This window comes from Balaenoptera borealis (genome assembly GCF_965194805.1).
Source record: "Balaenoptera borealis genome assembly, chromosome: 16".
NCBI classification, from domain to species: domain Eukaryota; kingdom Metazoa; phylum Chordata; class Mammalia; order Artiodactyla; family Balaenopteridae; genus Balaenoptera; species Balaenoptera borealis.
Genome location: NC_138872.1, coordinates 74,334,245 through 74,359,362, shown reverse-complemented (window position 1 = coordinate 74,359,362; position 25,118 = coordinate 74,334,245). Strand labels below are relative to the sequence as shown.

The 25,118-nt window shown below is 39.3% G+C and overlaps 1 protein-coding gene across 4 annotated transcripts in view; it reads right to left on the bottom strand.

Moving 5' to 3' along the window:
- Positions 1 to 25,118, bottom strand: part of LOC309612626 (S-adenosyl-L-methionine-dependent tRNA 4-demethylwyosine synthase TYW1) — a 214,294-nt gene that overhangs the window by 170,319 nt on the left and 18,857 nt on the right. For all 4 annotated transcript variants that reach the window (XM_082358575.1, XM_082358572.1, XM_082358574.1 and 1 more), the window contains exons 8-9: positions 6,058 to 6,175; positions 1,005 to 1,057 (exon numbers count right to left, since the gene is read on the bottom strand). In XM_082358575.1, the coding sequence (XP_082214701.1) occupies positions 1,005 to 1,057; positions 6,058 to 6,175 (171 nt within the window). The remainder of the gene's footprint in view (positions 1 to 1,004; positions 1,058 to 6,057; positions 6,176 to 25,118) is intronic.

Below are 25,118 nucleotides of genomic sequence, written 5' to 3'. Positions count from 1 at the left end.
CACTTCACAACTATGAAAGGCCAATATGCACATGAAAAGGTGCTCCTCCTCATCATCAGCAAAATGTAAATTAAAACCAAAATGGTACCACTTCACACTCATCAGGAAAAAGATGTGTAATCCCAGATGATGATGAGAATATGTAGCAACTTTCATAAATTGCTGATGCAAGTATAAAATAGTACGACCACACTGAAAACAGACTGGGAGTTTCTTATAAAGTTAAATATATACCTGCCCTATGACTTAACAATTCCACTCCTAGGTATGTACCCAAATGAAATCGAAACATATGTTCACCAAAAAAACCATTGTATAAACACATTCATAGCCGTTTTATTCATAATAGCCAAAAACTGAGAACAACTCAAATAACTATCAACAGATTAAAAACTGTGGTATGTTCATACTACTGAATAGTACTCACCAATAAAAAGGAATGAACTACTGATACACATTACATGTGGATAAATCTCTGAAACCTTATGTTGAGTTTAAGAAGCCACTTGCAAAAAGCTACACGTTATATGATCCTATTCACGTGAAACTCTACAACAGGCAAAGCTAAACTACAGTGATAGCAACGGGAACAACTGTTGCCTGGCTGTGGAGGAGGCGGCAGTGACCAGAAATGGGCATAAGTGAACTTATCAGGGTGAGGAAAGTAGTCTATAGCTTAATTCAGGGGGTGGATAAGGGTTTTTACATCCATCAAAATACGCTGAACTTGGACTTCCCTGGCGGTCCAGTGGTTAAGACTCCACGCTTCCAATGCAAGGGCCACGGGTTTGATCCCTGGTCGGGGAACTAAGATCCCACATGCCATGCGTCGTGGCCAAAAGGTTAAAAAAAAAAAAAAAGCTGAACTCATTTAACTAATTCACTCAAAATCATTATATTTTATTAAATGTAAATTATACCTTTTAAATGGTAAAATTCATTGCATATAATAGCCATATAAAAGTTGCATAAAACAGAAATAATATTTGAATAAAAACAAATACCTTTGTCCACCTGCAAAGCTTCACCCCAGAGTGGCTCCCAATCAACTGATAACCTGAATGAAAAAACAGGGAACACAAAGTTGAACTGATTCAAAGCCTCATATCGAAAAGTGATTATAAAACTGTAGCAAGATCATTTTTCTTTGTTTAAATAATGATAGACAACAATCCAATGCCACTAAGGTTTAATTCACCAGGATGATAATAGAATTTAAAACATGTATGCATCTAATAACACAGACTCAAAATACATAAAGAAACAATAAGCTAATCCAAAATCACAGGGAGATATTTTAAGATCTCTCAGTATATAACAGATCTCATAGATCAAAACTCAGTAGAGCTCTAAGATCTGAAGCAACACAGTAAACTCGATCAAGGACACATAGAGAACGCTGCACTCAACAACTACAGGATGCACATGTTTTTCAAAGACCTAAGGAACACTTATGAAAATGAACCATGCACTGGCCCATACAGCAAAAACAAGTAACAGTATATTTCAGTACAGTGAACGACTGGGGAACTGTCATCAATAATCTTCAAAAATAGAGAATCAGATGGGCAACAGGAGATTAAAATAAATATTGCCCCCAAAAGTGGGAAAATCAAACTCTAGGAACCTGGCATGAATTCTCAGCACTGCTCCACAACCTATTTAAATATTTTGAGCCACGTAAGACACGAAAAGCACGGAAAAGCCACACCAAAGCAATCACATTTCCTTATTTTAACAGACTAGCAAAGCAAACAAGTAGAAAAATCCTGATTTCAGAAAACATTTAATAAAGTTTCTCATGAGGCTTCAAATAATAAGCCACAATTATCACGAGTCTCTTGCACAAAAAGACTCTTGACTTGCAGATAAACGAGGTAAATGGTAAATGGAAAATGGATGATGGCACAAGTGGATCAGTGGCTGGGTAAACATCCATATTCATAGGGTGATGATTAATGGAACAAAGTCAATTTGGATTACAAGTCTCTAGTGGCAACATTACAGGGCTTTGTCTTCTATCCTCTTCCACATTTATGTAAACATCTCGCATATAAATAAAGCACTGCTTATCTACTTGAAGATGGAACTGAGTCCAACTGATCAGCTAATCTCAGATACAGAATAAGCATTTAAAAGATCCCCAGAGAAAATTCTAGTTCTTTTGGACTCCTACATTATATGTTGCTCATACCACTATCATAGAAATCACACTGTATTATATTAGTTCTTTATATCTTTCTCTCCCAAGATACATAGGATTCTACAAAATTCTGCATTTAGGTAGGTATGAAAAGACTGCACAGTATAGGATGGAGAGACCTGTAGCTGACCACAATACACACTACGCAGTTACTAAAATTGCAGTGCAGGATTCTGCTTGTAACCAAGATGGAGTAACAGAGGATTTACTCTCCCACCTGAAATACCAAAAACTGGACAAAATACATGAAACAACAGTTTTCAGGACACAAAACATCAGGCAACAAAGGATGATGATCCAAGAGAGATGGGAAACAAACAAGGTTGAGCCCTACCATTACCCAAGCTTATTGCCTTGAAAGTTTCCAGGCTGTGCAGCAGGGAGAGACAACACAAGCAGAGCTCAGTATTCTCCCCAAGTTGAGGACACAGAAGTAGAGAGGGGAGCCCCTGTGGCTGAAGTTTGCAAGACTGAGTACTGGAGAGACAAAAGCTACGCAGAGATTGAACTCAAGGGTCTGCAGACGATTCCTGTAAGTACTTGCATGAGTACTGCTTAGTGCATATGTGAGAGAAAAACTACCCAATAATAGGAAAGAACCATCTGAAAAGATTAAAGGCATGCCTGGTACTCACAGCCAGCTGGGAACTGTGCCTGTTCCTACCAGTCAGACAGAAAACCTCAAGATTCCAAGGCATTGGGCAGAGTACACAGAAGTGTTCTGCCTCAATGGTGGGGGAAAAAATTAGCTGTATAGTGAGCCAGCTCTGGTCTCACCCAACAAATCATAAAAGCAAGATGAAAAGGCTCAAGCTGTTTCCAAGTAATTTATCTTCATCCCAGAACAAAGCTCAAGAATGTGTATAGGAATTCAAAAATATCCAGTACCCCAAAACATAAAATTAGATCTGGCATCCAATCAAAGATTAGCAAGCATGCAAAAAGATAGGAAAACATGACCAGTAATGGAGAGAATAATCCAGCAACCAAAACTGACCCAGAAATGACACAGATGTTAGCAGATAAGGACATTAAAACAGTTATAATTGTATTCCATAAGCTCTGAAAATTAAGTAGAGACATGGAAGTTAGAAAAAGACCTAAACTGAACTTCTAGAGATGAAAGCTACATCTAAGCTGGAAAAATACGCTGGATAGAATTACTAGAAGATTCAACATTAGAGACGAAAAGATTACTGAGTTAAACTTGAAGACAGCAATAGAAACTATCCAGTCAGGTAAAGCAGGACAGAAAAAATAATTTTAAAATATGAAAAGCACATCTGTGAGCTATGGGTCAAATTCAAGTGGCCTATTATACATGTAATTGGAGTCCCCAAAAAGAAGAAAGAGAGGGGGTGGCAGAAAAATATTTGAAGAAATGATGGCCAAAATTTGTCCAAATTTGATTAAAACTATACATCCACAGAACCAAGAAGCTCAACAAATCCCAAGTAAAGAAGCATGAAGAAAACTACACTGAGATATATTATAATTAAAATCATTCAAAATCAGTTGTTAGAAGAAAATCAGGGGGTAAAAAACATTACATTTGAAAGGAACGAACAAAAGATGACTGCAGAGCCCTCATGAGAAGCACTGTGATCCAGCAGACAGTGGAATAACACCCTTAAAGTGCAAAAAGGAAAAAAACTGCCAATTCTAGACACATCAGAAAATATCCTTCAAAAATAAAACAAAATTAAATAACAAAAAAAATCCTTCAAAAATGAAGGCAAGGGGCTTCCCTGGTGGCGCAGTGGTTGAGAACCTGCCTGCCAATGCAGGGGACACGGGTTCGAGCCCTGGTCTGGGAAGATCCCACATGCCGCGGAGCGACTAGGCCCGTGAGCCACAAATACTGCGCCTGCGCGTCTGGAGCCTGTGCTCCGCAACAAGAGAGGCCGCGGTGGTGAGAGGCCCGCGCACCGCGATGAAGAGCGGCCTCCGCTTGCCGCAACTAGAGAAAGCCCTCGCACAGAAACGAAGACCCAACACAGCCAAAAATAAATAAATAAATAAATAAATAAATAAAATTTAAAAAAAAAAAATGAAGGCAAAAGAAAGCCTTTTTCAGATATACAAAAGCTGAAATAATTCATCACCAACAAACCCACACTACAAGAAATGCAAAAAGGAGTCCTTCAGGCAGAAGGAAAAGGCCATCAGACAACACAGATTTACACAGAGGAATGAAAAGTACCAAAAGTGGTAACTACATGAGTCAATATATAAAATTTTTTCCTAATTAAATCTGTAATAGATAATTGTTTAAACCAAAAGAATAGCAATGTAGCACAGGGCTTAAAACATGTGTAAAACTAAAATGTATGAAAACAATTGCATAGAGGTTGAGGAGGGCAAAAACAGAAGTATTGAAGGTTCTTCCACTTTACATGAAGTGGTATAACACCACGTGATGACATACTGTGATACAGTATAGTATAAAACCTCAAGCAACCACCAAGGAACAAAACGGTGCTATAGCTAATAAGCTAACAAAGGATGTAAAACAGAATCATATAATTTAAAAAACAATCTAAAAGAAGGCAGTAAAACAAGAGAAAGGAAATCAAAGAACACATGAGACAAGTAGAAAACAAACAGCAAGATGACAGATTTAAACCTATTATAAAAATCACTTTATTCCTATATGAATGAGACTTTTAATTCTGCATCAATACTGACAAACAGAGCAATAATCAGAAGTATTAAATATGATTTGACGTAAAAAAAAAATCACTTTATTTCTTAAAAAAAAATAAAATAGGGCTTCCCTGGTGGCGCAGTGGTTGAGAATCTGCCTGCTAATGCAGGGGACACGGGTTCGTGCCCTGGTCTGGGAAGATCCCACATGCCGCGGAGCAACTGGGCCCGTGAGCCACAACTACTGAGCCTGCGCGTCTGGAGCCTGTGCTCTGCAACGAGAGAGGCCACGATAGTGAGAGGCCCACGCACCGCGATGAAGAGTGGCCCCTGCTTGCCGCAACTAGAGAAAGCCCTCGCACAGAAACGAAGACCCAACATAGCAATCAATCAATCAATCAATAAATCTTAAAAAATAAAAAAATAAAAATAAAATAAAACGTATGGGAAAAAAATCCAGGATATTTGTATAACCTCAGGATGGGAAAATACTTCTCTTTAAAAAAAAAAAAAAAAATCACTTTATTCTACTCTAATTGAAAGGCATATATATTTCTATGTAAAAAAATCTGTATATTTTTGTCTGTCTCCTCTAATAAGTTGAGAGCTCCTTGAAGGAGATATTTCAAGTATCTTAAGTTCCTCTGCATTGCCGGAACTGTCACATAAAAGGATCTCAGTAATTATAGAAAGAGGGAGGGAGGGAAGGAAGTCGAGTCGGTCTACTCACCCCCAGTCTATTACTCTTTCTTCTACAGGAAACCAATATTATTCGTTCATTCAGCTGCAGCCTTCTTCATAAGGTGGGACCACAGAGGTCCAGATATACTTCTACATAAAACACTTCTAATTAACCCAGCCTGATATCACATGAGGTTTAATAATTTCCCCTTAATAAACAGTGCCGTGTAAAGAAACCAGAGACTGCACCTTCCGTCTGCATGCCTGAGCCTCACTGACGGTGAAGTGCCGTCCCAACAAACCAAGCGAAGAAGAACCCTCGCCGGTCCAGGCAGCCAACGCACAAGGGATCCACAGAAACAAGACCGTGACTCCCGAAACAGCTACAGCTGCCACGACCACACAGCAGCTGAGCCAACTATAGCGGGACTTCTTTATCTTTGTTCCTCTTGGCAATCCCTATTTCATGTTTCCTCTTTTAGAATGCTTAAGAGTGTAGAGTTATAACAGTTCTTGAGGACTTTCACCTTGTTTAGTCAGGGCTTCTCGGAGAGCAGGAGTTATCATAGCTCTTCTTTCACTGGCTTCATTCTTCACTGCGCTCCTGATCAAACTGGTTTCCCCTTCCTGCCGCTCCTTTTCTCTCTGTATTAAAATGAATGAAACCCAGAATTGGTAATGGGCAAGGGAAATAACAGCATGACAATCATACACACGTAGCATGGATAGAAGGGTTCATCACGAACCGCAGCCCATAAACCTGTTCTCTTCCAAGTGATCACATTTCCAGTCACACACTGAGCTAAAGACACACCAGGGTCTTTTTTTTTTTTCCCCCAAGGAAAGTAACTACATATTCAAATACATATATCCACAAAACATAAATCAATAATCCACTTATCTAGATGTCAAATAGTTTTCACAATCTGAGTACAGACAGCTGCCCAACTTCAGCAAGTTATTTCTCTAAATTTCAATTTCCTCACCTGAAAAGAGAGAAAAGTAATATCTATGGAGCAGAACTGTGTCGAAGATTAAATGAAACAAAATTACCTGGCACAAAGCCTGATACATAATACGACTTCACTAAATTATAGGAGTGCTGGTTATAACATCTGCAAACCCCAAAAACAAGTCAAAAATTTGCTCTGAGCTGCCCAGACAGCCACCTGCTCAGAAACCAAGTCACTCCACCACCTCCACCTGCAGCCCCAAAGGCTTCTTACAGAAGATCCCATGGTGAAAATGTGTCTTCAGTGACAGAAATAAATCTGAAGGATAATATAAAACTGTGTTTCCTTTTGACTCTGGCCACTGGAAAATTCACAGCACAACTCTGATCACTGTATCAGGCCTTGCATCATCCTTGTCTTATATTCTGTCAGTGACGTCATATTACAAGATGACCCCCCCATTCACCCTTTACATTGATTTCTTCCTCTCTTTTTAAATCTCATTACACGTATATATATTTTAAAGTTATCTCAATACCTTTTTGGAAGATGGTTAAAGTGCTAATTAATCATTTTGAGACAACCCACAAAGTCTGTGTTACACTTCAGAGGAGACATTCACCAGATCTTACTAAGAGCTGCAGAAATGCAAAATAACTCACCTGGGCAGGAGCCCTACCACCAAGCCCTAAACTACCCTCAGTGCCTGTCCATTTTCAGTGTCTAGACCCCAGTGAACCGATGAGCAGACTCACAACAATGCCCTTTCTACCTAAAAGTGACAACACCTCACAGATGACATGACGTCTCGGGTCTGTGCTCAACTAATACAGAAAAAGGAGGGTGATCCATGTTTGAACCTGGGCAGGAAGGGAATAGGGATTTGCTGTCCCACCAGGGACGTCCCTGGTGGCGCAGTGGATAAGACTCCAAGCTCCCAGTGCAGGGGAACTGGGTTCGATCCCTGGTCAGGGAACTAGATCCCACATGCATGCCGCAACTAAGAGTTCACATGCTGCGACTAAGGAGCCCGCCTGCCGCAACTAAGACCCAGTGCAACCAAATAAATAAATAAATATTTTTTAAAAAGAATCCTAAGGCTTGTTCTTTTTTTTTTTTAAGTCTATTTCAGACCTAAAAGCAAAGATGTGAGCTTGAGTTCCAAGGAAGTCTTGTGGTGGAGCAAAGTGAACTAACCTTGACCTTGAGAGCATTTAAATGTCCCTGAAGTAATTCCAAAGCAAGTTACTGTAATTCCCTACTAATCATGCAAGAATTGATAGTAGGTGGCAATATCTGCCCTCAAAAGCCTGTCACCACAAAATATCACCAGCTTAACTGCTTACCCTAAAGGCCACGTAAATCCAAAACTGGACCCAGCATAACACTGGCCTCTGACCACTGTGCTCAGAGCTCCAAAGACACCCCAATATGGTTTTAAACATGAACTTATGACCCCCATAAAATGAACACACTCTTAAAGAATGACCATGGAGGGCTTCCCTGGTGGCGCAGTGGTTGAGAATCCACCTGCCAATGCAGGGGACACGGGTTCGAGCCCTGGTCCAGGAAGATCCCACATGCCGCGGAGCAACTAAGCCCGTGCGCCACAACTACTGAGCCTGCACTCTAGAGCCTGCGAGCCACAACTACTGAGCCTGCAGGCCTAGAGCCCGTGCTCCACAACAAGAGAGGCCGTGGCAACGAGAAGCCCGCGCACCGCAATGAGAAGCCTGTGCACCACAACAAAGACCCAACGCAGCCAAAAATAAATAAATAAATTTATTAAAAAAAAAAAAAGAATGGCCATGGAACACTGTCCATGTCCCAACACTAGAGAAATTATCTATTATAAAATGTGAGTGCAGCTACTCCAGATTCAATCATTTGGACACATAATTCATATGGAAAGAGATCAGCGGCTATGATTAAAGGTCTTGGGTATTCAAGACAAACATTTATCATTCTTTCCCTCTATGACAGTTTAGTCCTATCTTGCATATGCAGCAGTAACTCCATTTCTGAAAAGAAATACAATGGTTCACAACACTCTCCAAGGAAGTGCAAAGCCCCATTCAAATTCTAATTCTAATCTCCTATCTGCAGACATTTTCCCGTTTGCCCAGAATATAACAACACAACAACTGACATAGGACCCGTACATTTTTATTTATTTTTTCATAGCCATTACATAGTCTAAGCAGAAATAAATGAAGATCCCAGAACTGGTCAATCTGGATTCCTTCCTCTCCTGCACACCCATTGGACAACACGTGACCAAGTTCTAAACTTTTAATTCTCAACGTATGGGTTCTCTCCATCCACAATGCCACTGCTTTTGCCCCCAGCCTTGGTTTCACCTAAGGGACAAGTGCAATAGCCAAACTAAAGTCTCCCTGTCTCCAACCTTCCACCCCTCCCCAACTCCCAAACCCATCACACTTGTCTTGAAAGAAAACGCATGCCCTCTCCAAGCTGCTATTTTCTGATACACAAAACGGAAAACTGATTATAAGCTCACTTCCTAGGCACTTAGGAAAATGACTATAAATAAGTGAAAAGTTCTTTATAAATAGACGGAAATATATGAATCTGCTGTAATAATGGGAGCCAAAAAGTGGTACCAATTCTCTTAAAAAAAAAAAAAAGAAAAAGAAAAAGATATTATACAATATTACCTAATTCATTTCCACACCTTCATCCCAGAAACCACAGTACCACCCCAATATTGCCTAGGATAAAAACAAGACAAAAAGGGGATTTGTTAAAGACTTTAAGGTAAAAATTCCACCTCATTGGTTAAGTGCCAACCTTGGGGTTGAAGAGACATCACCTTACATTTGAGGGTAAATTTAACACTTAAAGCCTTAAAAATAATTATGAAAGGAGAACCAGCTTCATGTTGTTACACTGCAGTACTATGCAGCCTTATAATCAGAACTGGACACACCGAGCTCCTTTTGTAAATTGAAATGTTTCTCTGGTGAGTAATTACCAAGCATCCGCCTTTATTTCCAAAACTAATGATACTGATACCACTGTTTGCCTGCTTAACCAGAACATGCTGTGGGGAGTATTTTAGCAACATTTATTTACTGCAGGAAGAAAACAAGTAGCAATCTGCTTTACATTTACAAGCATAACATGAGAGAAACAGAAAATAAACAACCTAAGCATTGGCAGGCTCTTCCTGACTCCTTGTTCTCTACCCAAACTCCTCAGCTTCCCTCCTGGGGAGGCAGCAAAGGGGAGTGAGACAAAGAGATGGAGCCTGGGCTTGGTCCCACCACTTAGGAGGCAGCCATCCGACCCTGGACAAATTGCTTTGCTTCTCTAAGCTTGTGTCCTGCCCTGTAAAATGATAAAGTGGAGGTGACAGTACAGATACCAGGGTCTTTGTGAGGACTGAATGAGATTATCTAACGTGTACTTCGATTTCTCCTAATCGTCTGAACCTACCCTGGAGCTCTCTCCCCCCACACCTCCAACCCACTCATCCTATTCAATCAAATCACATTGCTTCCCACTGCCTTTAGGACAAAGCTCACACTCCCATGACAGAGGATGAAGAGGCCTCCAGGATCCTGCCCCTGCCTTCCTTCTCTATTTCACCTCTCCACACATCCCCACCGCACTCCACTCTTAACATACCAAACTGCTTAGAGAGTTCCCCAACTTGCCATATTCCCCTAACACCCCATCCCCTTGGCACGTGCAACGTTTCAAACTCTAGCTCTCTTGTTCTCAGTTCTCACTCCCACCCTTCAAATTCTCTTTGGCCCTAGAATTACTGCCTTGCTGCAGAGGGAGGGGGGTAGAAACCACGGTGGTATTCTAGTCAGACCAAACATATCCCATTTGAAGATATCTCCTTAGACAATAATAGTTATTAGTTATCAAGGACATACTATGTGGCAGGCAATAAAATAAAGGCTTTAGATGGATTAACTTACTGTATCTTCCAAACAACTTTATAAAGCAGTTACTGTTATCGTCTCCCACTCTAGCACACAGAGTGAAATAACTTGCCCAGACACACAAGCTGAGGTAGTGTGACACCATGAAAGTTAGCGAATATTATTCAAAAGAGGTCTTACAGTAGGAGTGCTCTGGCCCAACTCTACAGCTGAGGCTCTTAGGTATTAGCGCGTACTGCTTCCTCTGCAGTAACAACCAAGGCAATTAATGTGATGTAGAATGATGAACATGCAGAAAGCAGCTCAGGAACCTGCGTGGATGGACCCCAAAGAAAATGCTCCCCAGAGATACAAAAAAGAAGAGCCAAGCGGTAATAACATCCATCACTGAATTTTAGTATACTGTCTCCAATATCAAATGAACACACAGGACACATATGGAAACCCTGCTGTAACCTAAAAATAATGAAAAACAAAAAACAGGGCAATTATTTTCATGCTGTACTGAAGTTGGAAATATATTTTTTTCCCCTAGATCTGATGATTTTATGAGTGATTTCTATGAGAAACCTGAAATATCATAAGCCAGCTGCTTAAAGTTCATAAAGTCCAAAATCATTTCATTTCAAAAAATAATTTACATGGACGTCCAAATTTTTCCTTAGTGCTTTTTCTCCAGTGCCCTCTAATGGACATAAGAGGAAAAAGGAAAAGGAAAAAAATGGACCCGCAAACTATTCCAAACTCTTACAGTACCTGTGAAATTTGCTGAAAGTAGATCTTGTGTGTTCTCAGTGCGCACGCACGCACATGCACACACACACACACACACACACACACACACACACACATACACAATGTTAGCGATATGAAGTGGGGATGTGTGGGCTATGGTTAAGCATTGTACACACATATCAAACGTCACATTATACACCCTAAAAAAAAATCACATTGTACAACCCAAGTATATAAAATTTTATTTGTCAATCATACCTCAATGAAGTTGGAAAAAAAAATTAGCCCAAACTCCTCACCCACTACAAATAAAGCTATAAATATCTTCTCTTAAACTTGGTAGATCCAGAAATCTACCTAAATCAGGCATCTCATGCACTGAAATCTATCCCATTTCAAGACAGTTTCACCTTTTAAAATTACTCAGATTTTTATTAAGAGTCATGAAATTATATATTTGCTTTGACCCAGTATCTCAACTTGGAGAAAATATAAACCAAGAAAATATCAATATTCTCTTTTAAGTAAAAAAGGTCTCAGACCAGTGCTAATCACAACAGCAGAAAACCTGAAAACAGACTAAACGACCAACTCTAGCAGAATGCGTAAGCAAATTTAAAATGTCTAAGCATATTTTCTTCTCATTTCAATCTGTCAGGCTCTCAGAGACTGTAATGCATTTTCACGCACAGTTCTCATCTGACTCACAACAACGCTGTGAGGAAGGCAGAGGTTATGGTCTACGTTTCTCAGACATGGGGATTAAGGCCAGAGAAGATTAAGCTTTGCCCTAAGAGCGCCAAGTTACAAACTGGCTGGCGCAGGCCCTGAACCTACATCCCACAAACCTGTCATTCTTAACAGCTCCTCTGCCAGGGCTTCTAAAATACAAAAGCTACTAAAAATGGCAGCGACAACACCAACACACAGACGTATTAGGAAATAAGTAACAAAATGCCGCAACAGGAACAATCATAATTTTAAATTCGGAAAATAATTTTGGATTCTATAGTTTAGTTTTACACTTATAGAGTATTTTTGGGTTATGATCTCTACAAAAGGAACCAAATATCCCGATATAAGAACGGGCATAGGACAGTGTGTAGTAAAGAATTTGGCCTTGCCCAAAGAGAAGTCTGGCCTTTCCCCAGTTCCTGGAAAGTAACCTCTAACCCCCTGGAACTTCCTGAGTGTTGGGAGTACCTTTATTCACGGTGGGCCCTTCAGAGGCACTTGACAGTTTACACTATTAGGGTGACTCACGCCAAGTTTTGGGGGTGCTGTGCTGTAGGCTGGATTCAACCCCGTGGGCAATCAATCAATCGGGCATGCCTACATAATGAAGCCCCCATAAAAACTCTGGACACCGAAGCTCAGGTGAGCTTCCCAGGTTGGCGACGCTCCACGTGTCATGTCACACATCCGTGCTGAGAGGGTAGCACGTCCTGAGGACGATGAACGAATGCTTCCCAGACTCTGCTCTATGCATCTCCTCCTTTGGCTGGTTTTTCTGTACCCTTTCCTAGCAATGAACCGTAATCATGAGGGTGACAGCTTTCAGTGAGTTCTGTGAGTCTTTATAGCAAATGACTGAATCTGAGGGAGGTTTTTACAGACCCCCCCCACAACTTGCAGTTGGTGTCAGAAGTGAAAGCAGTCTCGGGAACTGTGCCCTCAGACTTTGTAGTCTGTCTAACTCCAGGTAGACAGAAAAAGATGCTTCACAGGAAAAAAATACATTCAATCTCACTCAAAATTAAAGAAATGCAAATTATTCTTTTTTAAGGTTATTATTTTTCACCTTTCAGGTTGGTAAGATTTAAAAGATTGAGAACACCTGGGGGTTGGCAAGGGTATAGAGAAACAGGCATTCTCATCTCTCTCTTATGCAGTAAGAAGAAATAAAAATGTTTTCAGCTTTTTACAGGGCAATTTAGAAATATCATCAAAATTATAAAATTCTCTTTGATCCAGAAATTTCAATTTTACAAATTTACTCAAGATAAATTTATCAGTCATGAAAAATATAAGAGCAAGAGTGTTCATTATAGGGAGTTCCCTGGTGGTCTAGTGGTTAGGATTCAGCGCTGTCATTGTTGTGGCCCAGGTTCAATCCCTGGTCAGGGAACTCCCACAAGCCACGTGGCACAACCAAAAAAAAAGAAAAAAAAAAAAGTACAATTCAGGAATTAAAATAGGTTTAAAAAAAAAAAAAAAGAGTGCTCATTATAGAAATCAGAAAACACCTAAATGTTAATCAACAAGAGTCAAATAACTATGGGACATAATTGTGGACTACTACATAAACATTAAAATTAACTAGGCAGATATCTATCACAGGGCTGGAAAGCTGTCATGTTCAATGGAAAAAAGTAGTCTGTAGACTTGGAGTACAAAATTATTCCATCTGTGTAGCCCAAAAAACGAAGTTATACCAAAATGCAGGTGTGTTTGTAAAGGCGGTAAAATACCTGGAAGAATAGTGTCAAAGTGTAAACTGCAGTTACCTGTGAAAGTACATTTAGGAAGAATAGGGACAGGGGACTGTATTCTTCGAGTTTTTTAAACATATGTAAACAGGGTATTAAATTAAATGAAACTCCAAAGAGAGGGTCAGATCAAGTTATAAATTTTCAAAGGATGGGACTTCCCTGGTGGTCCAGTGGTTAAGACTCCGCGCTTCCAATGCAGGGGGCCTGGGTTCGATCCCTGGTCAGGGAACCAAGATCCCACATGCCATGCAGCACGGCCAAAAGATAAATTGAAAAAAAAAAAAAAAAAAAGTTAAATTTTCAAAGGAAATATCTGAGAACAAGTTTAAGAACTTGAAAAGTGCCTCCCTGACATCAAGGATATGAAAGGGTAGAGAGTATGGAGATAACAAGAGAGGATTTTTGAGGATTTCTTCAGAGAATGTTAGAAAGGTATTTTGAGCTCCTTCATGTGCCTCAAATGAAGAGACGTTTGGGGGTGGAGGGCTGTGTTCTCACCTCAAACCCCAGGAACCTCAAAGAAGGCGCTATGTATCCCCTGCACTCAGACTGGTGAATGACTCCTGCCCGGGAAATCCAGAGGGCAGAAGGCCTGACTAGTCGCTTTAGCAAGTGAGCACTGCTGCTGGAGAGGAACCGGCCTGTGCTCCCAGAATAAAGAACTCAGGAGCATTCCCTTGGGAGCGGGGTAGGGGTGGGGGAGATCTTCGATCCTGGCCCATTGGGCAACCAGAGAGGAGAACAGACGAAAGACCTCAAAAGAGGGGAAACCAGAGGTACAGGGCTCCGAGGATGGAGTGAGGACCATCAGAAGCACACTTCTCAGAGTAAACGTGCTCAGTGCAAGGTGCCAGGTCCGGAGACACCCATGGACAGTGTCTCCAAAGGAGCACTAAAAACGCTGCCTGGAAGAAGAGTCAAGTTTAAACACCTGACAATGAGACAGCACAAAGTCCTCTTGTGACAGTGCCAAGTAAGAACTTTCCCACTTCTCTTTATCTCCTACTTCCCCCATCCACGCCCCAAACCCTAAGGAGATATTATAAAATAGCTACTAGCAAATAGGCCAGAGAGCAGACAATAAGGAGGGGAGAAGTTTCACTTTGAATTAAACTGGAAACTTTGACTTCACTTATTTAGTATTACTTAGTATTACATAGGACTGGACATTCTACCGTCAAATTAAGACTTTGTACCTTAAGATACCTGTCATACTTTATGACCAAAAATGACCAGAAAAGTCATGGAGTCCATCAGAGTTTTCATCCCAAGACAGGGGAAGGGGTCCCCCTCCCATGCAGGTTGAAAAAGGACAGTAAAACTCAAAACAAAGCAGCTTTTATGATAACTTCCCAAAAGTAATCCTTGTTGTAACACAGACTATACCAGTATTTATTACTTTAGAAAGATTTTTCTGTAAGATTTTTTAAATAAGGTTGTAAAGACTGTCTGAAGAATATGATAAATATTTTTATAATAAAATAGAGATTTAGGGACTTCCTTGGTGGCACAGTGGTTAGGAATCTGCCTGCCAATGCAAGGGACATGGGTTTGAGCCCTAGTCCAGGAGGATCCCACATGCCGCGGAGCAACTAAACCCGTGCACCACAACGACTCAGCCTGCGCTCTAGAGCCAGCGAGCCACAACTACTGAAGTCCGTGCACCTAGAGCTCCTGCTCCACAAGCGAAGCCACTGCAATGAGAAGCAAGCACACCGCAATGAAGAGTAGCCCGCGCTCTCTGAAACTAGAGAAAGCCTGCACACAGCAACGAAGACCCAATGCAGCCATAAATAAATTAATTAATTAAATTTTTTAAAAAATAGAAATTTAGGTGCATGTGAAATAAAATTTAAATAAATATTCCAATATTTATTTAATTACTAATAGTGATTTTTTCTGAGGAGATGGAATTACTGGTAGGTTTTTGCCCTTTCTCTATTTTCCAAATTTTCATTATTACAAGTTTGTTAATTTATAGTGAAAAAAATTTTTTTTTAATTTAATTTTTTTTGGCTGAGCCACTCAGCTTGTGGGATCTTAGTCCCCCAACCAGGGATCGAACCCATGCCCCCTGCAGTGGAAGCACAGAGTCTAAACCACTAGACAGCCAGGGAAGTCTCTATAGTGAAAAAAATTTTAACTAGTCAAAATTAAATAAATAATCGTTAAATTTGTTTCCTTAAATTACCATTTGCTATCGTATGAGTCTACCCAGAGTAAAATTAGAAGGTCTTCATGTTTTACAGATATAATAAGTACTCAAGACTTTTATATAATTCAAAACTAGTTATTCACCAACTAGTCCTATCAAAAAATGGTATTCTCATATGGCAATATCATAAATAATTCATAATACAGTTGATACTAGTTTTTTTGTTTGTTTTATTTTGTTTTGTGGGCATGGGAAAATAGTTCCCCTGACACTCTTTATCTTGAAAACTTCAGAAAAGTTGAAAGGTACAATGAAGACCCACGTTCCCTTCACCTAGATTCACTACTTTTGCTTGATCAATATCTATCTATAAACACACACACACACAAACACTTGTAATACACATGTATGTATGTGTGTGTTATGTATAAAAACAAAATTTTGCTGAACCACTTGAAAGTATGTTGCAGACACCACAGCCCTCACCCTTAAACTACTGCAAAATTCATCTCCAAGAAAAAGATATGAACCTACAGAACTACAACACCATTATTACAATTTGAAAAATTAACATAAATCTAATATTACCTAATAGAAAATTCAATTCAAATGTCCTCAAATGTCCAGACAATGGCCTTTTCTCTCCGATTCAAGATCAAAGTTTATACAATACATTTGTTTATATTTCATTAGTCTTTTAAAATCTTAGAACACTACCCACCCCACGTTTTATTGTTGTTGTTACTGTCTACAACATAGACTCTTTAAAGAGCCTGGCCTGTTGTCTCCTAGACTGCCCCACGTTCTGAATTTGTCTGATTGTTTCCCCATTAGATTCAGGTTAAACTTTTTTGACACAAAATTGCATAGATGATGTCATATACACCTTGCTACACATCATATCAGGAGGTACATAAGGTCAAGTTGTAACATAAATGATGATGTTAAATTTGATTCTTTGTAAAGGTACATTTTTCCCTTTATGCTTAGTAAATAATCTATGGGGGACTTTTTTTTCCCCACTGATTTATTTATTTTTGGCACGTCTAAGTGGTTTAGTTCCTGGCATGATGTTTTGAGACTATGTCAATATCTGTTCCTCAAATACATTTCACCTAATCCTTGCTTAAATCAATTATTACACTAGGGACTGCAAACAGGTAATTTCCAGATTCTATCATGCCTTCTTTATTTATAATCTGGAAACCTTCTGTAAAGACTTCCTCCTTACAAGAGACACGGAAGGACGCTACATAATGATCAAGGGATCAATCCAAGAAGAAGATATAACAATTATAAACATACATGCACCCAACATAGGAGCACCTCAGTACATAAGGCAACAGCTAACAGCTTATAAAAGAGGAAATCGACAGTAACACAATAGTGGGGGACTTTAACACCTCACTTACACCAATGGGCAGATCATCCAAAATGAAAATAAATAAAGAAACAGAAGCTTTAAATGACACAACAGACTAGATAGATTTCATTGATATTTATAGGACATTCCATCCAAAAACAGCAGATTACAATTTCTTCTCAAGTGCGCACAGAACATTCTCCAGGATAGATCACATCTTGGGTCACAAATCAAGCCTCAGTAAATTTAAGAAAATTGAAATCATATCAAGCATCTTTTCTGACCACAACGCTATGAGATTAGAAATGAATTACAGGGAAAAAAACATAAAAAAAAACAAACACATGGATGCTAAACAATACGTTACTAAATAACCAAGAGATCACTGAAGAAATCAAAGAGGAAATCAAAAAATACCTAGAGAAAAATGACAATGAAAACACGACGATCCAAAAACCTATGGGATGCAGCAAAAGCAGTTCTAACAGGGAAGTTTATAGCTATACAAGCCTACCTCAAGAAACAAGAAAAATCTCAAATAAACAATCTAACCTTACACCTAAAGGAACTAAAAAAGGAGAACAAACAAAACCGAAAGTGAGCAGAAGGAAAGAAATACATATCAGAGCAGAAATAAATGAAATAGAAACAAAACAATAGCAAAGATCAATACAACTAAAAGCTAGTTCTTTGAGAAGATAAACAAAATTGATAAACCATTAGCTAGAAATGAAAAAGGAGAAGTTACAGCAGACACCACAGAAATACAAAGCATCCTAAGAGACTACTACAAGCAACTCTATGCCAATCAAATGGACAACCTGGAAGAAATGCACAAATTCTTAGAAAGGTATAACCTTCCAAGACTGAACCAGGAAGAAATAGACAACATGAACAGACCAATCACAAGTAATGAAATTGAAACTGTGATTAAAAATCTTCCAACAAACTAAAGTCCAGGACCAGATGGCTTCACAGGTGAATTCTATCCAACATTTAGAGAAGAGCTAACACCCATCCTTCTCAAACTCTTCCAAAAAATTGCAGAGGAAGGAACACTCGCAAACTCATTCTATGGGGCCACCATCACCCTGATACCAAAACCAGACAAAGATACTACAAAAAAAGAAAATTACAGACCAACATCACTGATGAATATAGATGCAAAAATCCTCAACAAAATACTAGCAAACAGAATCCAACAACACATTAAAAGGATCATACACCATGATCAAGTGGGATTTATCCCAGGGATGCAAGGATTCTTCAATATACACAAATCAATCAATGTGATACACCATATTAACAAACTGAAGAATAAAAACCATATGATCATCTCAATAGATGCAGAAAAAGCTTTTGACAAAATTCTACACCCATTTATGATAAAAACTCTCCAGAAAGTGGGCATACAGGGAGCCTACCACAACATAATAAAGGCCATATACGACAAACCCACAGCAAACATCATTCTCAATGGTGAAAAACTGAAAGCATTTCCTCTAAGATCAGGAACAAGACAAGGATGTCCACTCTCACCACTATTATTCAACATAGTTTTGGAAGTCCTAGCCACGGCAATCAGAGAAGAAAAAGAAATAAAAGGAATATAAATTGGAAAAGAAGAAGTAAAACTGTCACTGTTTGCAGATGACATGATACTATACATAGAGAATCCTAAAGATGCCACCAGAAAACTACTAGAGCTAGTCAATGAATTTGGTAAAGTTGCAGGATACAAAATTAATGCACAGAAATCTCTTGCATTCCTATACACTAATGATGAAAAATCTGAAAGAGAAATTAAGGAAACACTCCCATTTACCATTGCAACAAAAAGAATAAAATACCTAGGAATAAACCTACCTAGGGAGACAAAAGACCTGTATGCAGAAAACTATAAGACACTGATAAAAGAAATTAAAGATGATACAAACAGATAGAGAGATATACCATGTTCTTGGATTGGAAGAATCAATATTGTGAAAATGACTATACTACCCAAAGCAATCTGCAGATTCAATGCAATCCCTATCAAATTACCAATGGCATTTTTTACGGAACTAAAACAAAAAATCTTAAAATTTGTATGGAGACAAAAAAGACCCCGAATAGCCAAAGCAGTCTTGAGGGAAAAAAACGGAGCTGGAGGAATCAGACTCCCGGACTTCAGACTATACTACAAAGCTACACTAATCAAGACAATATGGCACTGGCACAAAAACAGAAACATAGATCAATGGAACAAGATAGAAAGCCCAGAGATAAACCCACACACCTATGGTCAACTAATCTATGACAAAGGAGGCAAGGATATACAATGGAGAAAAGACAGTCTCTTCAATAAGTGGTGCTGGGAAAACTGGACAGCTACATGTAAAAGAATGAAATTAGAACACTCCCTAACACCATACACAAAAATAAACTCAAAATGGATTAAAGACCTAAATGTAAGGCCAGACACTATAAACCTCTTAAAGGAAAACATAGGAAGAACACTCTTTGACATAACTCACAGCAAGATCTTTTTTGATCCACCTCCTAGAGTAATGGAAATAAAAACAAAAATAAACAAATGGGACCTAATGAAACTTCAAAGCTTTTGCACAGCAAAGGAAACCATAAACAAGACGAAAAGACAACCCTCAGAATGGGAGAAAATATTTGCAAATGAATCAACGGACAAAAGATTAATTGCCAAAATATATAAACAGGTCATGCAGTTCAATATTAAAAAAACAAATAACCCAATCCAAAAATGGGCAGAAGACCTAAATTAAGACATTTCCCCAAAGAAGACATACAGATGGCCTAGAAGCACATGAAAAGCTGCTCAACATCACTAATTATTAGAGAAATGCAAATCAAAACTACAATGAGGTATCACCTCACACCAGTAAGAATGGGCATCATCAGAAAATCTACAAACAGCAAATGCTGGAGAGGGTGTGGAGAAAAGGGAACCCTCTTGCACTGTTGGTGGGAATGTAAATTGATACAGCCACTATGGAGAACAGTATGGAGGTTCCTTAAAAAACTAAAAATAGAACTACCATATGACCCAGCAATCCCACTACAGGGCATATACCCTGAGAAAACCATAATTCATAAAGAGTCATGTACCACAATGTTCATTGCAGCTCTATTTACAATAGCCAGGACATGGAAGCAACCTAAGTGTCCACTGACAGATGAATGGATAAAGAAGATGTGGCACATATATACAATGGAATATTACTCAGCCATAAAAAGAAACGAAATTGAGTTATTTGTAGTGAGGTAGATGGACCTAGAGTCTGTCACACAGATTGAAGTAAGTCAGAAAGAGAAAAACAAATACTGTATGCTAACACATATATATGGAATCTAAAAAGAAAAAAAAAGGTTCTGAAGAACCTAGGGGCAGGACAGGAATAAAGATGCAGACGTGCAGAATGGACTTGAGGACACGGGGAGGGGGAAGGGTAAGCTGAGACGAAGTGAGAGAGTGGCATGGACATATATACACTACCAAATGTAAAATAGATAGCTAGTGGGAAGCAACCGCATAGCACAGGGAGATCAGCTTGGTGCTTTGTGACCACCTAGAGGGGTGTGATAGGCAGCGTGGGAGGGAGACGCAAGAGGGAGGAGATATGGGGATATATGTATGTGTATAGCTGATTCACTTTATTATACAGCAGAAACTAACACACCATTGTAAAGCAATTATAGTCCAATAAAGATGTTAAAAAGAAAAAAAAAAGTCCAAAAAAAAAAAAGACTTTCTCCTGTGCCTCCCTTTTTTTTTTTTTGAGTAGCACAAGGATTGATTTTTTTTTAATTTGATGTAATATAATCCATTATGTTCATTGTATAATCATTATATTGATTTTTGATGTTCAAACTGCCCCATATTTGGCCTGTGGGAAACTCCTCAAGCTGGTTCCTATATCCTTTAGACACTGAGGACCTACCTACTCAACAAGACGTCCCAGGCTCATCTGTTACGTTCCCTTCCCCAACCTGGAATCAGCCATTTCTTCAAGGAGCCCTAGTTCCTTTTAGTAGGGGAATGACTTTAGAAAACAAGATCTGAGTGCTTACTCTGTTTCTAGGTCTGTGGCATAATAAAGAATACATCTGGTCTTTGTCCCTAGCTCCTGGCACAGAGCTTCAAAAAACCCTGGCATTTCCTAAAGAGACAGAAGTGTCTTTGTTATGCTAATGAGGTGACTCACAGTGGGCCCCTAGATAGCTTCAGGAAGAGAGCTGGTCACCAGAAGACAATCACATAATGCAACTTTGGGCCAGCTGGATCTCCAGGGACATGAGGGGGATGGGAGGTTGGCTGGAGATTGAGTTCAAACACCTGGCCAATGATCTAATTAATCATGCCTACATAATGAAACCCCAATAAAAATTCTGGATGCTAAAGCTCAGTAGAGGGCTTCCCTGGTGGCGCAGTGGTTAAGAATCCACCTGCCAACCCAGGGGACACGGGTTCGAGCCCTGGCCCAGGAAGATCCCACATGCTATGGAGCAACTAAGCCTGTGCACCACAACAACTGAGCCAGCGCTCTGGAGCCCGCAAGCCACTACTGAGCCCATGTGCCACAACTACTGAAGCCCACGTGCCACAACTACTGAAGCCCGCACGCCTAGAGCCCATGCTCTGCAACAAGAGAAGCCACTGAAATGAGAAGCCCGTGCACCGCAACGAAGACTCAACACAGCCAAAAATAAATAAATAAATAAATAAATTTATAAAGTAAAAAATAAAGCTCAGTAGAGCTTCCTAGGTGGTGAACACATTGATGGGGTGGGAGGGTGATGTGCCCAGATTCCACGAGGAGGGGGCACAGAAACTCTGGGTCTCTTCCCCAACCCTCCACTCTCAGATCTTCCCCTATGCTTCCTTTCCATTTGGTGGTTTCTGATTTGTATCCTTCACTACAAAACTGTAACCATAAGTCCCTGACTTATAATGGTTCGATGTTGCGAAAGCGATACAAATTTAGTAGACACCTTACTTCGAATTTTGAATTTTGATCTTCTCCCAGGCTAGCCATATGCAGTACAATACACTCTTGTGATGCCAGCAAGCCAAGGCTCCCAGTCATCCACACAGTCACAAAGGAGCATAAACAACCAATGCACTCAAAACCATTCTGTACCCATATAACCACTCTTTCACTTTCAGTACGCTATTCAATAAATTACATGAAACATTCAACACTTTATTATAAAATAGGCTTTATGTTAGATGATTCTGCCCAAATGTAGGATAATTTAAGTGTTCTGAGTATGTTTAAGGTAGGTTAGGCTAAGCTTTGATATTTGCTAGGTTAGGTGTATTAAATGTTTTTGACTTACAAAACTTTCAACTTAAAATGGGTTTATTGGGACATAACACCATTGTAAATCAAGGGAGATTTGTACAGTGCTTTCAGTGAGTTCTGAGTCATCCTAGCAAATTATCGAACGTGAGGGGATCGGACATGAGAACACCCATACTTATGGCCAGTTGGTCGGAAGTCCAAGTGGACCCTTAGACTTACAGCTACCACTGAAGTGGGGACAGTCTTGCACAGGACTATCCCCTAAACCTGTGGGGTCTGACACTAACTCCAGGTAGTGCCAGAACTGAATTGAACTGCAGGTCATTTGAATTAACTGGGTGTTAGCTGGTGTCAGAATATGACAGGTCCTTTCCACAAACACAGCCACAAAATATTATTTATACGCGCACACACTTAAATTATAAATTTGCAAATATAACATGACAATAAACGTACATTTTTTAAAATCTTAAGTTCATACCAGCCTCCAAATCATACCACCCGGAAATCACATTAATGCATATGGATCTACTTTATTATTTTTCACAGCTGTACAACAATATTATACTGTGTGGGTACATCATGCTTTTTTCAGCCAGTATCCAACAGCTGTTGTTATACTTGCTGCAAGGCATAACCTTGTGCAGATGCTGCTTTGTATTTGTGAAGATGTATCTTCAAGGCAAATTTATACATCTGGGCCTGCTGGATCACGCGTAAATGCGTGTGAATTTGGTTAAGACTGCCAAAAGCCCCTGCACACGGGTATACCATTCTGGACTCCCATCGGAAAGGTATGGGTGCCTGTTTCCACAGAGCCTCACCAACTGTGCCTTGTCCAACTTTTGAATTTCTACTACTTTTCTAGGTGAGAAACATATATCAGTGTAGTTTTAATTTGCATGCCCTTTATTATGAGTGAATTTGAGGATTTTTTCATATGTTTAAAGTCTATTTGTAGAGCTTTTTCTGAGACTCGCCTATTCGTGTGTTTTTCCTATTTTTTTCTATTAAAGTCTTTTTTTTTCATTCAATTTTTAAGAGTGCTGTGTATGGTAGAAAAATTAACTCCTTCTTTATAGCATAAGGGGCAAATATTTTCCCTCACTTTATCATTTGTCTTTTGATTTTGTTTATAGCCACGTGAATTTTTTTAAAAATCACTGACATTCAATGTTTCATTGTTTCCAGATTTCAGATAATATACAAAATATTTCTTCAAGTTTTAAATAATGCATCTAATTCTATTATTTACATATTTTTCAACACTTATATCTCTGATTGGAGATCTAACTCAGATTGGAGTTTATCCTGATGTATGTATGAGGTTCAGAGCCAACTTATCTTTTCACGAGTAGCTAGCCAGTTGTCAACATCATTTATCTTAAAAGTATATCTTCCCCCTGGGGAAAAGAGGCACCCCTTTATCATATATGAAATTCCGTATATTCTTGGATCTATTCCTGGAATTTTATTCTGTTGCATTGGTCTGTCTGTCTCATCGGGAGCCAGTACCACAGTGTCAGTTACAGATGCCTTGCAGTAAGTTTAAATACCTGGTAGGGCTAGGCTTTCTCATTATGCCTATTGCCAAAGTTTCCCTAACTACCCTTGCATGTTTATTTTTCCACATGAATCAACCAGTCTAGCTCCAAAAAAAAATACCTTACTGGAATTTTAATGGGATTGCATCAAATGTATGTATTAACTTAAAAGAACTGACAGCATTACAATACTGAGTCACTATATCTAAAAACGAGGAAGGTCTTGTCATTTGTTCAAGGCACTTTTACATCTTCCAGGAATGTTTTAAAGTCTTCCTCGTAGAGATTTAAGATTATTTCTTCAGAAGTGTATCCCTATGTGTGTGTTTATTTTTTATTTTTTTATTTTTTATTTTATTTATTTTTTTATTTTATTTTTATTTTTTATGTAGCTGCTGTAAATGGGGTCCTCTCCCACCACAGCTTCTAACTGGTTATTATCTGGGAATATAAAGGGTGCTGACTTTTTACCTTACTATGGCCTGCTGCCTTACTGAACTGTTTCATTTGAGTTTGTGTTAATTTTATCATAGGTCTCCCTGGATTCTTCCACAGTTTGCTTCTTTTGTTTCTAAGACTTACGCATTCGATACATTTTTACCTTAGGATATTCTCATTTCCCAAAACTCACACATAAATTGAGACTTTATATTTTTATATTATTGTATATATAATGTTATTTCCATTTTAGATCATTAGACTCTGCATAAAATCCTACTACACCGTACATTCTCTTACTCTTCGAGTAACTAAGACAATGACAACCTAGATGAACATTTCCTAGATTCCTAGGGCCTCCACCTAAGCTGACCTCAACACCCACAGAGCACCGTGCCATCCCTAAGCCCAACACCACTCGGCCTACCACAGGGAAGCACGTTTCCATGAGGGCTCCACTGGGAATCTCAACGCCAATCTCACCATGCTGCTCATCCTGTCGTCTTCAGCCACAACACTGAGGAAAGTCCCTCTAACCATCTACCCTTTCCTCAGTTATGTCTGTTCTACTACGAGCTCATTTCCACAGGGCTGAGAAAGGTTTTCACACAACTCATGTTAAAATGGCCAAAAAAAGTATAAAACTCTCAAAACAGGAGGCAAAGAAATA